At 33.8% G+C, this 14646-nt stretch overlaps 3 protein-coding genes across 3 annotated transcripts; 2 read left to right on the top strand and 1 right to left on the bottom strand.

The window, feature by feature from the left end:
- Positions 1 to 2362: 2362 nt before the first annotated feature.
- Positions 2363 to 4122, top strand: LOC131633437 (peroxynitrite isomerase Rv2717c-like). Its single transcript, XM_058904153.1, has 4 exons — positions 2363 to 2566; positions 2716 to 2856; positions 3618 to 3686; positions 3831 to 4122. Exons 1-4 carry the CDS (start codon positions 2390 to 2392, stop codon positions 3948 to 3950), a joined length of 507 nt encoding a protein of 168 aa, XP_058760136.1. The 5' UTR covers positions 2363 to 2389; the 3' UTR covers positions 3951 to 4122.
- Positions 4123 to 6145: 2023 nt separating this feature from the next.
- Positions 6146 to 7749, bottom strand: LOC131633450 (uncharacterized). Its single transcript, XM_058904165.1, has 4 exons — positions 7721 to 7749; positions 6809 to 7309; positions 6344 to 6719; positions 6146 to 6289 (listed from the first exon to the last, which is right to left on the bottom strand). The coding sequence occupies exons 1-4, from the start codon at positions 7747 to 7749 to the stop codon at positions 6146 to 6148; spliced, it is 1050 nt and encodes a 349-aa protein (XP_058760148.1).
- Positions 7750 to 10181: 2432 nt separating this feature from the next.
- On the top strand, positions 10182 to 14646 carry LOC131633460 (uncharacterized). The gene is made up of 3 exons (XM_058904176.1): positions 10182 to 10514; positions 10632 to 12444; positions 13989 to 14646. The coding sequence occupies exons 2-3, from the start codon at positions 10837 to 10839 to the stop codon at positions 14328 to 14330; spliced, it is 1950 nt and encodes a 649-aa protein (XP_058760159.1). The 5' UTR covers positions 10182 to 10514; positions 10632 to 10836; the 3' UTR covers positions 14331 to 14646.

The raw sequence follows: 14646 nt of genomic DNA, 5'->3' as shown, positions 1-14646 counted from the left end.
TTAACAAAATTGTATACTTGTGTGGAAAAGACACAAACACAACTAGCATCTCAAATTGAATTCTTTTTCCCAAAGAACTAGAAACCTTGACCCTAATAAAAAAAATTGAATTGTGTTATTTTGAACACCAAAATTTCGACACTGTATTTGACACCGTATATCAACTGTATGCTATTATCTCCGTCTCTCCTACTTTTTGACACCGTATATCAACCGTATGCTATTATTTCTATTCCACACGTATAGGTTATAGATCTCATTAAGAGTTTCTATTATCTTATCTTCTAATCGCTTCTGGATTCATGCTTCTCTTTTTTATGTTAACATGATCGTCTCATATTGCTCACAACTTATTATTAACCATTAAACCTAATTCTTGGGATCTTTAGTCTTTTAGGTCGGGTTACCATCGCGAAGAAATCACTTATCTATAGGAAATAGTCCCATCTTATCGGATGTATTATGAACTTTGTCTCTAGCTAGTTCTTTCGTCAAAGGATCTATTAAGTTTTTATTAGTGTGTACATGATCCACTCTTATATCTTCTTTAGAAATACACCTCCAATAATATTGTGTTTTTTTTCTTCTTATTTGACGTCTCTTACAATTATACTTGGTTCTCATTTTTTCATTAGTCATTGTATTATCGCAATTGATTAATACAATTGACACATGTTTTTCCATACAGAAATCTCAACTAGCAATCATCTTAGTCAATTTGTTTTTTAACTAGCAGTCACTCGTGCTGTCATTTTAGAGTCCAAGCAGGTTTTCAGTCAAAGTAAATCATATATTTTTTAGATCTTCTCCACACAGTAAGATTAATTATTGCACGACATTTATTTCGCAACATTCACATACTGAATGTTTGATCCAAATATGTATGACGATGAAAATGCTATTTTCATATTTGTAATAAACACATTTCTAATTTTCATTTACAACCCATTCAATATTGCAAAATTATCAAACTTTTTCATATCTTTGTTTTAGAGACACTTATCTAACTTATAACCTTTGTTATTTTATCCATAAATTTCAAATCTTTCAAGTTGATCTATACAAATTTCTTCTTTCAAGTCTCCATCTAAAAAAAATAGTTTTAACATCTATTTGTATATTGTTAAGTTAAAAATAGCATCAAGGAAGAAATTTAATTTTTTTCATAAATAAAAAAAAATGATATTCATGCAACAAGAAACAACGGCAAACTCAAAGAACACTTTGTTGTTTTCTATGCACATTTATATTACCAAATATTTTTGATACAAAAAGAAAATTTTTTTTGAAATAAATGTTACATATTTATTTATTTATTTATGAGAAAAAAGGTGATGCACCGACAGTGTAAGTTTTACATTGTCAATCAATCACAACCATATATCCAATTCCATTCACACTTTTATCTTTAAAATTTTTTAATGACATGACAAATTGCTTATTTCCTATTGGATGACAGTATAAAACTGTTTTACTGTCAGTGCATATTCATTAGACCATCTTCAATGGTGCAACTCATTTTTGAGTTTTTTCTGGGTCCCAACAGCCATATCATCTCAAAATAATTTTTTTAATTTTTATTTTATTGGTGTAACTCTAATGGGTCCCACAACTTTACCTCATAAATTAATTTGATTGGGTACCACAAATTTTTACTAGTTGCATTGCAATGCAACTCTACTATGACATGGCAAATTATTTCAATATTTAATTATTATATTGATGTCCAGCTTGGAGAACTCAAAGAAAGATACCACCATTGGAGATGCTCTTAGACCATTTACAATGGGGGTGTTGAAAAAATTATTCAATAGTTGAATGTCTACAATGGTTTGTTGAATGAGGTGTTTAATGTGATGTGAATTAATTGGTGTTGAAAAGATTCAACATGTTGAATGAGAAAAAAGTGGGGCCACATGCAACACTTTACACAATTTTATCGGTTGTTGTGATTATTTAGATTTTATTTTCTTTTAATAATTTAAAATTAATTATTTCATAGTAAATAAATTTTTTATTTATTTTTATTTTTATCAAAATTCATTATTTTTTTCCTCTATAAATAGAGACTTGGTTCATTTGATTTGGACTCATAAAAAAAAATTCACTTTTAATTGATAATAGATATTAATATATAATCATAAAAACAAAACTTTAAAAGAAAATAAGAATATGATGTGGGGTAGGGTGTTGAATTTTATTAAACAAAACCATTGTAGTGAAAAAAAATTGAATAAGTGTTGAATTATTAGGTGGAAGAGAGAGAAGATGATGCGGAAGATAAAAAGTGAAAAAGTAGGGTGTTGAATAATGTAGTCTTAAACCCTTTATTTATTTTGTGACGTTACTCTGAAACACATACTACACATTTTTACAAAGATAAAAAAAAATGGACACAAACATTGACTCTCCGGCATCGGAATCTTCGTCGCCGGTATATCACCCATCAGTGGCACCACTCTCTTATCTTCTCGGAACATGGAGAGGACAAGGAGAAGGAGGCTACCCCACCATCAATTCCTTCTCTTACGGTGAAGAACTTCACTTCTATCATCCACCTAACAAGGTTTTCCTTTCTCTCTTTCTTTCTTTGTAAATCTCATTTGGGTCTCTTAAAGTCTTGTTTTTTATTAATGGGTAGCTTTTGATCCTTAAATTTTTTTTTTCTGTGTTTGTGCCTGTTTGTAATGTATTGATTGTGTGAAATGGGTGTAGCCTGTGATAGGGTACAGTCAGAAGACATGGAAACTCAGTTCTGGAGAGCCTATGCATTCTGAGAGTGGATACTGGCGTCCTAAACCTAATGGAACCATTGAAGTTGTCATTGCTCAAAGCAATGGCCTTGTTGAAGTTCAGGTACTTGTTTTCAATTTTTGTTTTGTTTTGCTTCAAGGATACACTGCTTTTGACTATTTTGATTCATATTTGTTTTTGTATCTATATTCTGTATGCTATGCTGCGGTGGTAGAAGAGAAAAAGTAAGTGTAGCATAGATGAACATGTTGAAGTGGATGTGTGGTAAGATTTTACGGGATAAAATTGAAAATATTAGAAAGAGTGTTAGGGGAGCGTCTATAATAGAGAAGATGGTGGAAAATAGACTCAGGTGATTTGAACATGTAGAGAGACGACCGGTAGATTTTGTAGTTAGGAGAGTAGACCAGATGGTGAGAAGGCAAACAATTCGAAAAAAAGGAAGACCCATAAAGACTTTAATGATATTAGGATATGATAATCTGAGGGATAAATTTGACGTTAGCTAAATAATGTTAGGGATGAATTTGATAACAGATCCAGATAGAGGGACGAACGTAATTAATGTTTTGCAATTTCAAGAATCATTTTAAAATATTGATTATGTGAGGGACTAGGTTGATTAGTTCCTACAATTGCAGTGACCAATATGAGTATTTACTCATCATGATTGATGTATAAGTTATTTAATGGATTACTTACAGATTAGTTTTGAGTTTCGACATAAAATTCCTGCTTACTTGATTGTTTATAGGTCCAAATGAATGTTTTTTACTTTCTGTTTTTATTTTGTAATTTCCTCTAGCTGTCAATTTTTGCTCCTGACACGCACGCCTCTGGTATTGTTTGCTATCAAATTCCAGAAAGGGACATATAACATTGAGGAGAAAGTGATACAGCTTCAGAGTGAGCTTGTGGGGAATGCTTCCAAGGTGATTTAACATGATAGTCTTTCACAAATGCAACAATACCAATGCTAAAAGAAGAAAGCAGTAGTTGAAATGAATCAATCAATAATTTATTCAGTTTTTTGTTGTTGTTGTTTAGACTTAAAATGCTGTATGCATTCGATACAGGTTACAGGGATTCAAAGATGTTTTCGACTAGTTGAAGGGAATCTTTGTTATGAGGTTGAGATGGCTACCAATACAGTTACCCTTCAGCCACACTTGAAAGCAACACTGAAGAAACTCTAAAGCAAATGGTGTACATGGCTTGAATTGAAATTTCTTAGGCTGAATCTTCTGAGTAAAATTTCCTAGTTTGAATATACTATGAGTAAAAATTTCATATTATGATCAAGTGAAATGTATTTATATATTGCTTACTATCATTACATTGTAACCAATATTGATCTTGACTCTTGTAGTCTGTTTCTCTTTTAAAACTTACTTTGGTTACATCAAATACTTTACTTCTAACTCTGATCTAGTCATCAAGTGTGTCTGTGGCTTGACGAATTACTTCAAATGCTGATAGAAGCTTGTGTCCAAGCACTTGTGATTATGGTGACACCAAATCATATACATATGACCATTGCAATCTAGCCTGTCACAATGTTGTCCTAACTGGTGAACACCTTGAATATTGTATCAACAAATCTATTTCTATTTGGAGATTGTTGATTACATCTCGTGTCTTGCTCACACTCCGGCAAAAATATTCAAAATATTTCTACAACAAATGTTAAATTTTTTTTGGCTTAATTATAACTTTGATCCCCCTATTTTGTCTTTCTTTCGATTTTAAAATGGACGAAAATTATACAGAAAATTTAAAATGGGGACTAAAATAGTTGTTTTTAAAATAGAGGATCAAGATAAAAAAAAAATAGGGGGACTAAAGTTGCAATTAAGCCAAAAAAAATTTATTTTAGAATTTGGATTAATATATTTCAGATATTAAAATTTGGACGTGCCTCAACACACCACACATATGTCCAATATCGAAACCACGCAAAAATACATTAAAAAAAAACAGGATTTCAATGTCTGAATTTTCTACGCAGATTGAAATTCATATGCTTTTGTTTAAGTATTCGCGGCAAGACTCCCTCTCCTTTCCTTTTATCATTTCAGAGTAGTTAACAAAACAAAGTTTGTGAGCATACTCCTGTTCCAACATTTTTCAAACTTTCTCACAATTTCTACTTCATAATTCACAATATCCCCATCATTCACAAATAGATTTGGACATTGGAGTACTAAAATTACCGGCTCACCTAGTACAACTGCACTACAATAGCTCATACCACTGCATCAAGAACCTACACCAACAATCCTGGTTCTGGTTATGGAACACACCTCATTAGCCACACCAACCTTTAGAAACAAGAAATATGTCCAACCTACTAGTCACTCTCTTATTAGGTTAGAACCATGTAAACTTCCTCCATTATAGTGGAAAATCCAACAACTTCATCCGAGCAATAAAGTTTAGGAATTAACACTTTCAACATCCCTCACCACATCTAGAGGTCCTATAACACCAACCTTTTTGGCTATTGGACACACTAAAATAAAGTCTCCCATAACTCGTCACACCTCACCTTTAGGGTAAATCTACTCTAAACCAGATCAACCCACAAAACCTTCATCTCAGTTAGGCTACAATTAGAATAAACATGAATCGTATAACAAACACACTAAGTGACACTCCAACCAATATAAACTCTAAGAAAATCCGACATAAACCACATAGAAAGTAGACTTAGTAACACTTCAACTAGTAAAAATCTTAAGAAACTTGCACCGAAGAAAGAGAAAATAGAAGACTCCTTCAATCTATATTAGATAGACAAAAGTAAGCCACTACTCCTAACAATAGGGGTAAAACTCCAATTACAAAACTCATTACCCCAAAAACAGTGCACCAAAAAGATAAATGTTGGATTAAATATGAGAGTTAAATAGTTTAGAGGGGATGGGTGGTTTGTGTGTTTTGAATAGATCTTCTCCTATAATCATTTTCAAAAAAGGTTTTAAAAAGTTAAAGGTTTAGAAAATGTGTGGGAGCGGAAGTTTAAAAGGGTTTTACAAATGAGAATTACACAATTGAGTATGCGTATATAAATGAACGCAATAATGATAAGCAAATGACCAATCAAACTACTGACAAGATGAAAATTAATCCAACTTGGCCTAGACAAGATGTATCTACAAAATTCGATTAATTAATAAAAATTTCATTTTTTTACTCCATCCATGTGCTTAGTTGGTGGATAAGGAAACATCAAAATTTTGTCATTGTGTTAATTTTTTAGAGAGTTAATTCGAAGTTTTTTTTTTTGACAAAAACAAACTTAACAACTTTCATTAATCAAATGTAGCGTAATACAAGGAGGGATATCATCAAACATACAACGTCGAGTCCAAGAATTGGCCGCCTTTGCTTAGGTATGGGCAACCATATTCGCTTGACGCTTTGAAAACTTAACCTCAAAGTTTGGAATATCTAACAACAACAGCTTAACAGACTTTATAATTAACGAGAACTCCGAATTACACCCTAAATTAGAGCCAATGGCATTTACCACCTGTTGAGAATCACTCTAAAAAATAACAAGAACATGGTATAAAGTACTAACGACCTGGATAGCCTCTTTAAGAGCTAAGGCCTCCGCCTCTAAGACGGAGAAAGTGCACTCGTCCCAAGCAGTACCAGCAGCTACAAAATTACCTTGATCGTTTCGAATACACCAACCGCGATTTGTAGTCCCTAACCGCTGATTGAAGGCGGCATCAACATTGCATTTTAACCATCCAAAAGGAGGAGGGGACCAATTGACCAAGTTACCGCTAACACCTTGTATGTCTCTAGGATTTTGAGTTGTGAACCACTCTTGCCACTTATGAAAGGCTAGCCAACCAAGCTTAGAAGCTTCTTCCTTTTCATTATGCCAAACAAAGTCGTTTCTATTCTTCCATAAACCTTCCAACATAACTGCAACTCTCCCAGCAATTTTCCTGTCCTCATTAGCACATATATCAAGGATAAGTGACTTTGTATCTCGACAAGATTGAACACGGGGAAATATAACATCAGGAGAACATGCCAATCGTCCTCATAGTTATTACCACAAAGTAGACAAACAGGAGAACATTGCACATGATGATTAACAAGGCGTACCTTCGACGGAAGACAATCACTGCAAATTCTCCATATGAGATGTATAACTCTAGCCGGAGCTAAAATTCTCCACAAACTATTCCAATTCATACCTTCCTTTACCGAGTCCACCCTATCATGATGTTTCCTCCATATCCTATAACCCGACCGTACACTATAATTACCATTAGCCTCATCTTTCCAAACCAGCCGGTCTTCCACCACTTCCTCAGCCAACGGAACTTGCATAATGTCTTTAACAACTGTATTATCAAACAGATCACATAAAACTCGCATATTCCATTGTTTAACATTAGGAATCAAGAGATCATTAACAGTTATATTATACACACCTTGATTTTGGGGAGCCCTCAAACAGCCCTCTCTATCTCCCCGAATCCAAGGTTCGTTCATAACCTTAATGTTCCTACCGTCACCAATACACCACCTACAACCAAGAAAATATCAAGTTAAAAATTGAAACATATCTATCCACTACATTCTTAAAAAAAAGACTCTTGTGTAACGGTAACATTATTGTGAAGCTAGAAACTAATCAGATGAAATTTTTTGTGATGGTGCATGAACAATTAAAGTTGTTATCAAAGATGTTATAGAGATGTTCTTTAATAGAATGTAATGTTTTTTTTTTCTCATGAAAAAAAATGTTGAATACAGATTTATATATTTATTAAAGAGTAGAACAAAAAAACATTTCCACTTATATTTATTGAATCCTACATAGTTATTTACCGTAGGAAAATAGTAAAGAAGGCAACAACTTTTGTGGATCACATGCATATCTTACCCTTTTCCATTTCATCATTTCTATCAAATGGACCCTTCCTTCTCTGCTCACTTTTCCTCTGCCTTCTTCTTATCCAACATCACTTTTTATTCCCACATAAAAGTTCATCGCCAAAAGTTACAAATCCCTTTCCTTTCTTATCATCACATTTCTCCCCTTAATTAGGTAAAACATGTTACTACATATAAAAACTTATTGATCTAAAATTATTTATAGTATCTTTTGGTGAATTTTATTGCTCATAATTATTTTTGTAAGCAAACAAAATTAAAAGGATTAAAATTTTTAGCTTGCACTATATATATATATATATATATATATATATATATATATATATATATATATATATATATATATATATATAACCTTTTGTATTTATTTTTAATTGCTATAAATTATAAACTTACATGCCCCACAAATACTATTTTAATGAATCAATATTCAAACTCATAATGTTTAATTTTTCGTATTTAATATATGTGAGTTTTCTTGTTAGTTATTTTAAATATACTTTTTTTTTAAAACTATATACTTTAATTCTTATTGAAATATTACAGTAAAAATGTAAATATTAAAAAAAATGTCTTTTTTTAAATAATTGAAGAACTGAAAAAAAATCTTTACATTAATTAAGAATCAGATTTAAGATAACGATAACTAAAAAATATATTTAATTTAAATAAAAATATATATTTTTTCAAATTTAAAAATTATAATAATATTAACATTCAAATTTAAGTACTCTTGGAAGAGATGATAAAAGATATTTTTCAACTTTACCACATGTTCTAGGTTTGAATTCAGTCTTGGACACACAATAGTGTTAAAATATCTTGGAAAAAGCTGTGTCACCCGTTGTGGTCCTCCTCGGCTCGATAATGTTCAATAGTTGCGCACATAATGTTCAAATTTAATCTATTCAAAAGATTTATTAAGTTATTCAAGAATACTTATACTATATTTGAAAATCATAACATGAACAAAGTGCAATAGAAAGGAGTATAATAAAATGAAGCAATGGAGTGACTGTTGTCTTCAAATGATTTTTCGATGCAAGATTTTTAGATCATCCAAAACAAATGAGAAACAAAGGGCCGTGATTGACAACCACATTAATTTTCATCCATTATACATATCATCCTTGTAAAAATGAACGTGAGATGGAAAATTAAAACTATTCAAAATTTGCATGATCTCGGGGCAATCTCTAAGAGTGTGATGCTTCACATCTATAACAAGAGGCATCTGTTGAAGTGTGGTGAATGACCCGCGTACAGTTGATAGGTAACTTTCCATGCATGATGATCCAAACAAAATGACAAATATTTTTGGATTACTTAAGGTTCCAAATCCACGACCAAGCCAATGTCTGAATTTGAGGCGGATTGGACACCAAAGTTAACAAAAAAAAGCTAATTTGGTAGAATAAGTATACGATACATAAGGTTTCCAAATAAAAGTATAATATGAGTAGTCATTACTCATTAGTAAAAACACTAATCATCTTCATTTTTATTTCTTGAGGAATATGAGTGAAAATGTTGTCAAAATTCAAAAGCATGCCCAAGTCGAACTCCAGGCCCAGTTGCAATCACACTCCTTGCTGGTCGTTGGAGCTTTAGCCCCATGTGCTCCACGAAAAGCACATGGTCAAACCCACTAGCGTTGAATTCGGTCAACTCCCTCCGAACCCTACGGAGCACATGGTCAAACCCACTAGCGTTGAATTCGGTCAACTCCCTCCGAACCCTACGGTCTGGTCATCCAGGAAGTGAGTCACTTGCTGACTCAGCCTACCACGTAGGATCCTGACAGTTTCCTATTACTTGGGCCTCCAACAAATCTAGCACAAATAGGAAACTTTGGCCTAGCGCTGACTATAAATACCCTCTTTCACTAGAGGGTCAGATATTCAACATCATTCACGCTTATACCTAATCTATATACTTGCTTTCCTTACTTTTATTCTTACTTTAGCATCGGAGTACCTTGCAGGTACTCCCCTAGTTCACATAAGACCATAGTTACAGGCCCTAATGATCCAATCTAATCAAATACGATCACATACATTCATGACATGTAAATGTGTATCTTGATCATCTATCGAAAAAATTGTGTCACATATTCTATTATTTAGGAGCCATTTATTATACTAAATAGAATGACCCCTCTAAGCAGAACTTAGAGCCTCAGTTGATTTAACAATAGAAAGCCATGTGTGAAGGATCCTGAAACTCCTTTCAAAGATCGAAACTAAAAAAATAATTTTGTCAAGAAATAATAGTAATAACTAAAAAATAAATTTAATTCAAATAAAAAAGACAATATTCTTTTTCAAATTTGAAGGCTTAGAATATTAAATTTGACTTAGAAAATCCTTCCACAAGGTCTTATAGACACACACGACATGATTTTGTAGACCTTGACTCACTCCACCATGATATTCTTTTCTTTTCATCTCAATTTCATTTTAACTCCCTATTACCCCTTTGAATTCTTTATATCCTTTTTTAGATATACCTTTTACAACATAAACAACTTTCTCTCTCTTTTCCTTTCTTTGTACCCTTTTTCTCTTTTCTTAGATCTCTCTCTCTCTCTATTCCTTTCTTCACTATTCTCCCAAACTCTTTACACTTTCTTTCTTGTGTCCTGTGTTTTCTGATTTTGTTAATTTTATATAAACTCATGATTATTTTATTATAGAATTTTTTGATTTGCATGTTCTCTCCATGCTTGTCTGATCTGGATTGGATCACAAGGATCCCTTTTTGTTTCCTACTTCTAACGTTAGTGGTGGGGTTTTATTTCGATTTCTCTTTAATCATTCCAACAAAGGAACAAGGTTAGTAACTTACTATACAATCTTTTTCAATGCTTCATCTTTGACCCCACAAACATGCTTTTCTTGCTTTTTTCATTCTGATTCTAATTGGGGTTTTTCTATTTCTAATGGATATAGGGATAGGGACCATTCTGTTGTGTTGTGTTGTCCAAGGGTTTTCACTTTTCAGTGCTGATTGGATTGTTTGTGCATGTTTGTGGTGCCCCAATTGGGAAAAGTTTTGATTTTTGATGGTACTAGTGTGTATTTGTGATTGTGGTTGTTAGTGTGGGTTGGTGTTTTCTATTCCATTGCATCCATCTATCCCTTGTGCTATTGGGTTATGGCAGGGATTGATGTTGCAAAGTTTGGTCATAGTCCTGTTCATAAGGCTGTAATTTTGAAGGATTATGGTGAACTTAAGAGGATACTTGGGGGTTTACCTAAGCTGTGTAATGTGGCGGAGATTCGTTCGGAGGCTGTTTCGAATTTAGAGGAGGAGAAGGCGGATGCGATATCGGCTGTGATTGATAGGCGTGATGTGCCGAATCGTGATACCCCTCTTCACTTGGCTGTGAAATTGGGAGATGAAGTGGCGGCGGAAATGCTTATGGTTGTTGGTGCGGATTGGAGTTTGCAGAATGAACAAGGGTGGAGTGCTCTTCAAGAAGCTATTTGCTGTCGGGAAGAGCGTATTGCGAAGATTATAATTAAGCATTATCAGCCTCTGGCTTGGGCGAAATGGTGTAGGAGGTTGCCTCGTTTGGTAGCGACCATGCGAAGGATGAGAGACTTTTATATGGAGATTACATTCAATTTCGAAAGTTCTGTGATTCCTTTCATTTCGAGGATTGCACCTTCGGATACTTACAAGATTTGGAAAAGGGGTGCGAATCTTAGGGCTGACATGACTTTGGCTGGTTTTGACGGGTTTAGAATTCAGAGATCAGATCAAAGTGTTCTTTTTCTTGGTGATGGTTCGGAGGATGGGAAAGTCCAGCCTGGATCACTCTGCATGATCTCACACAAGGAAAAAGAGGTGCTGAATGCTCTAGATGATGCGGCCTTTGCGGCAAACGACGAAGAGGTTCAGCAAGAAGTGGCTGCAATGTCTAAAACAAATATATTTAGGCCCGGGATTGATGTTACTCAGGCAGTTCTTTTGCCTCAGTTGACCTGGAGGCGGCAGGAGAAAACAGAAATGGTAGGACCTTGGAAAGCTAAGGTGTATGATATGCACAATGTTGTTGTAAGTATAAAATCTAGAGGAGTTCCTGGAGCTATGACAGACGACGAGTTATTCTCGACTTGCAATGGAAATGAAACTGAGAGCGAAGAACTTAATGATATTTTGACTGAAGACGAAAGAAGACAGTTGGAGGATGCTCTTAAGTTGGATTCATCAGAACAGAACAATGATAGTGATGAGGTGGTCATTTCACATCGGCAAAGCTTTAGGGATATTCCTATTGAAGACGCGAGCGGTAGCACTAGTGGAGTAAATAAGCAGGAAAAGAAAGGATGGTTTGGTGGATGGAGAAAAAAGGATTCTAAACATGAAATAGCATCGAAAAAGTTTGCACCACCAAGAAATTCTCTTTGCGTAGAAGAAAAGGTTAGCGATTTGTTGGGAGATTCTCCTTCGACAAGTCAGATTAAGCCAGGAAGACATTCTGTTGAGGTAGTTTTGAGGGGTGATGAGCAGCGGAGGAAAAAAGAGGCCAAAGCTTCTTCTGTTAATTCTGATAGCAGAAATCGTCACAAGGATGGAAGTCGTGAAAATGAATATAAGAAAGGTTTGAGGCCTATTCTTTGGCTTTCCCCAAACTTTCCATTAAAAATTGAAGAACTCTTGCCATTGCTAGACATTGTTGCAAACAAAGTTAAAGCCATTCGGCGATTAAGAGAACTCCTTACAACAAAACTTCCAATGGGAACTTTTCCTGTTAAGGTCAGTGCTTGCTCATCATCTTCAATTTAATACCTGTTGCTAAAATATGAATATTCTGAAAATATTTCTAGTTATTAAACTCGTACCGTACCTATTTTGTTTTCTTTTATATCGCTTAACAGTATACACTACATTCTTGCTTGTTTACTGTACTTACGCTGTAGCATGCATGCCATGTGGTGGCCTAAGGATGTGGAACATGTAGGGGTAAAAGGAGTAAGGGAGAAGATATGAGTACTGTGGGGAACGGAATATAAGAGTAGGTGCATCATGCTTGGGATAGATCTGAGTTGACGATAGAATATTTACGTTCAATTCAATCTCAAATTCAAGTCTACGAATAATCAATATTCAGTATATACCAATATTTAACTAGCTTCAATTTAATAGTCAAGTGATCCTAAATGATTCAAAAGATAAATCTTATAATCGTGATATTTGTATTTATTTTTGCATTATTCCTGTCTCATTTTCTATTACTTGTGATTATATATAATCCTTTCTTTCAACTTATCAAAAGGGGAGTGTTGGAAACATAAAAACATTTGTTTTCTGAGACTTAGTAATGTTTTACAATTGAATTGCCATGTCAGTGAATGTGAATGTTCATGTATCTTAGCTGTATGTTGGTATTGTTTTGGAACTAATTTTAGAATATACGCAAACTATCTCCTTTTGACAAAACCAAAAGTTTTGCATAGATCGAAAAGTTAAGAGCTTACTACATTAGCAACAAATAAATTTGTTGTATCTTGAATCGGACTGCAAAAGTTTCAGTGTCACTTTGTTTTAGAAGCAATATCTTTTTGATTTGTTGCTCCTGGCTGTAATGCTGAAATATTGCTAGAGTATCACCTTTCTTTTCCTTGGTTCAATAGTTTCTTGCTCTGTTACTAATTGAAATAATTTATCAATACATTTTATGTAATTACAGCCACAAATAAATAAAGAAAACAATTGAAATTTAACCTCATTGTCCATTAGAACCATTTCTAAGAAGTAAGGAAGTTTGTCACGGTCACGATTCATGTTCCTAACCTAACCGGGGTTGAGTTTGTCTGAACAAAAGTATAGGTATGAGTTTTTATCAGAAAATGTATAATTATGTTTATCTTGCCTTTGTGATTGAATTTTGTTTTCAGCCACCCTTTAGTGACTTTCGAGTTAGGTGCAAGAAAGTTTTCAATTCAAGAAATTTCTCTAGACTCCTGATTCTTATTTGGTTCTTGGCAATAAGAATTCTCATTTAGTTTCTAGATGGGTTGATGTACTGTGAACCGATTAATAATTTAATTTGTACTTTTCTCTGTATGCATTTTTTGCAATCGATATAAGTGATGTATGTTTGTCAAGCTTCTTTAGAATGGGGCTGCAATCCGTTTGTTCTTAAACTCTATTATGTTTATTTGTTGTATTTTTGCTGCGTTTAAGTAGATTAAAAACATCAGAGTTACCCTCTTTTGTAACGTGTTATCTCTGTTATGTTTTCCCATATCTTTCTTTATAAACGATTTTAAACTCATTGCTCCTGTTTGCTCATTCAGGTTGCAATTCCCGTGGTTCCCACCATTAGAGTATTAGTCACCTTTACAAAATTTGAAGAACTACAGCCATTAGATGAGTTTGCAACGCCGCCGTCAAGTCCATCTGTGTCCGGCGAAGAGAGCCCTACAGCAACAAATTTGCCGGCATCGTCTTGGTTTCAGTGGATAAAGGCTCCATACCGCCCTAGTTCATCTGCGGCAGGTTCCAGCAGTAGTAGGATAGAAAATACTCCAGACCCATTTGCAATTCCTCCGGATTATACTTGGGTGACTGCTGAAGAAAAGAAGAAAAAGATGCAAGAGAAGAACAAATCAAAGAAAGGGAAAAGTCATAAACAATGATATTGTGCTGCAGCATATATGCAAGGAATGAAACATTGCTGGAGTTTTCAAGTTTACACCATGGATTTGTTGACTGTGTTTCACTATATATATGTGCAAACCAATATAACTCAAGTAATGTTGCAATCACATTGAGCAACTTTCATCATCATGATTAGAGTTTGAATTCATGTGCATTTGATTATTACAATAATTATAACGATTCCCCTTGATTTTATTGATGTTGTAAATATATTCAAGATACTGGTTTCTAGGTTTGGGATTTATCTTACTTTTTTTTTTACAATAGAATTTATCATAACTTGTTTTATTATTA

This window comes from Vicia villosa, unplaced genomic scaffold (assembly GCF_029867415.1).
Source record: "Vicia villosa cultivar HV-30 ecotype Madison, WI unplaced genomic scaffold, Vvil1.0 ctg.001125F_1_1, whole genome shotgun sequence".
Lineage (NCBI taxonomy): Eukaryota > Viridiplantae > Streptophyta > Magnoliopsida > Fabales > Fabaceae > Vicia > Vicia villosa.
Note: the sequence above shows the minus strand (reverse complement) of the source record. Positions and strands in the feature narration are given on the sequence as shown.

What these genes read in the sequence shown, in the direction of transcription:
- LOC131633450 (XM_058904165.1), bottom strand. Translation starts at nt 7,749, where the DNA reads ATGTTGGATAAGAAGAAGGCAGAGGAAAA. An exon ending in AAGAAGAAGGCAGAGGAAAA is followed by an intron (nt 7,310 to 7,720) that starts GTGAGCAGAGAA and finishes TCTTGGTTGTAG; the next exon opens with GTGGTGTATTGGTGACGGTA. An exon ending in AATAACTATGAGGACGATTG is followed by an intron (nt 6,720 to 6,808) that starts GCATGTTCTCCT and finishes TAATGAGGACAG; the next exon opens with GAAAATTGCTGGGAGAGTTG.
- LOC131633437 (XM_058904153.1), top strand. Translation starts at nt 2,390, where the DNA reads ATGGACACAAACATTGACTCTCCGGCATCGGAATCTTCGTCGCCGGTA. An exon ending in ATGGCCTTGTTGAAGTTCAG is followed by an intron (nt 2,857 to 3,617) that starts GTACTTGTTTTC and finishes ATCAAATTCCAG; the next exon opens with AAAGGGACATATAACATTGA. An exon ending in TTGTGGGGAATGCTTCCAAG is followed by an intron (nt 3,687 to 3,830) that starts GTGATTTAACAT and finishes CATTCGATACAG; the next exon opens with GTTACAGGGATTCAAAGATG.
- LOC131633460 (XM_058904176.1), top strand. Translation starts at nt 10,837, where the DNA reads ATGGCAGGGATTGATGTTGCAAAGTTTGGTCATAGTCCTGTTCATAAG. An exon ending in TGGGAACTTTTCCTGTTAAG is followed by an intron (nt 12,445 to 13,988) that starts GTCAGTGCTTGC and finishes TTGCTCATTCAG; the next exon opens with GTTGCAATTCCCGTGGTTCC.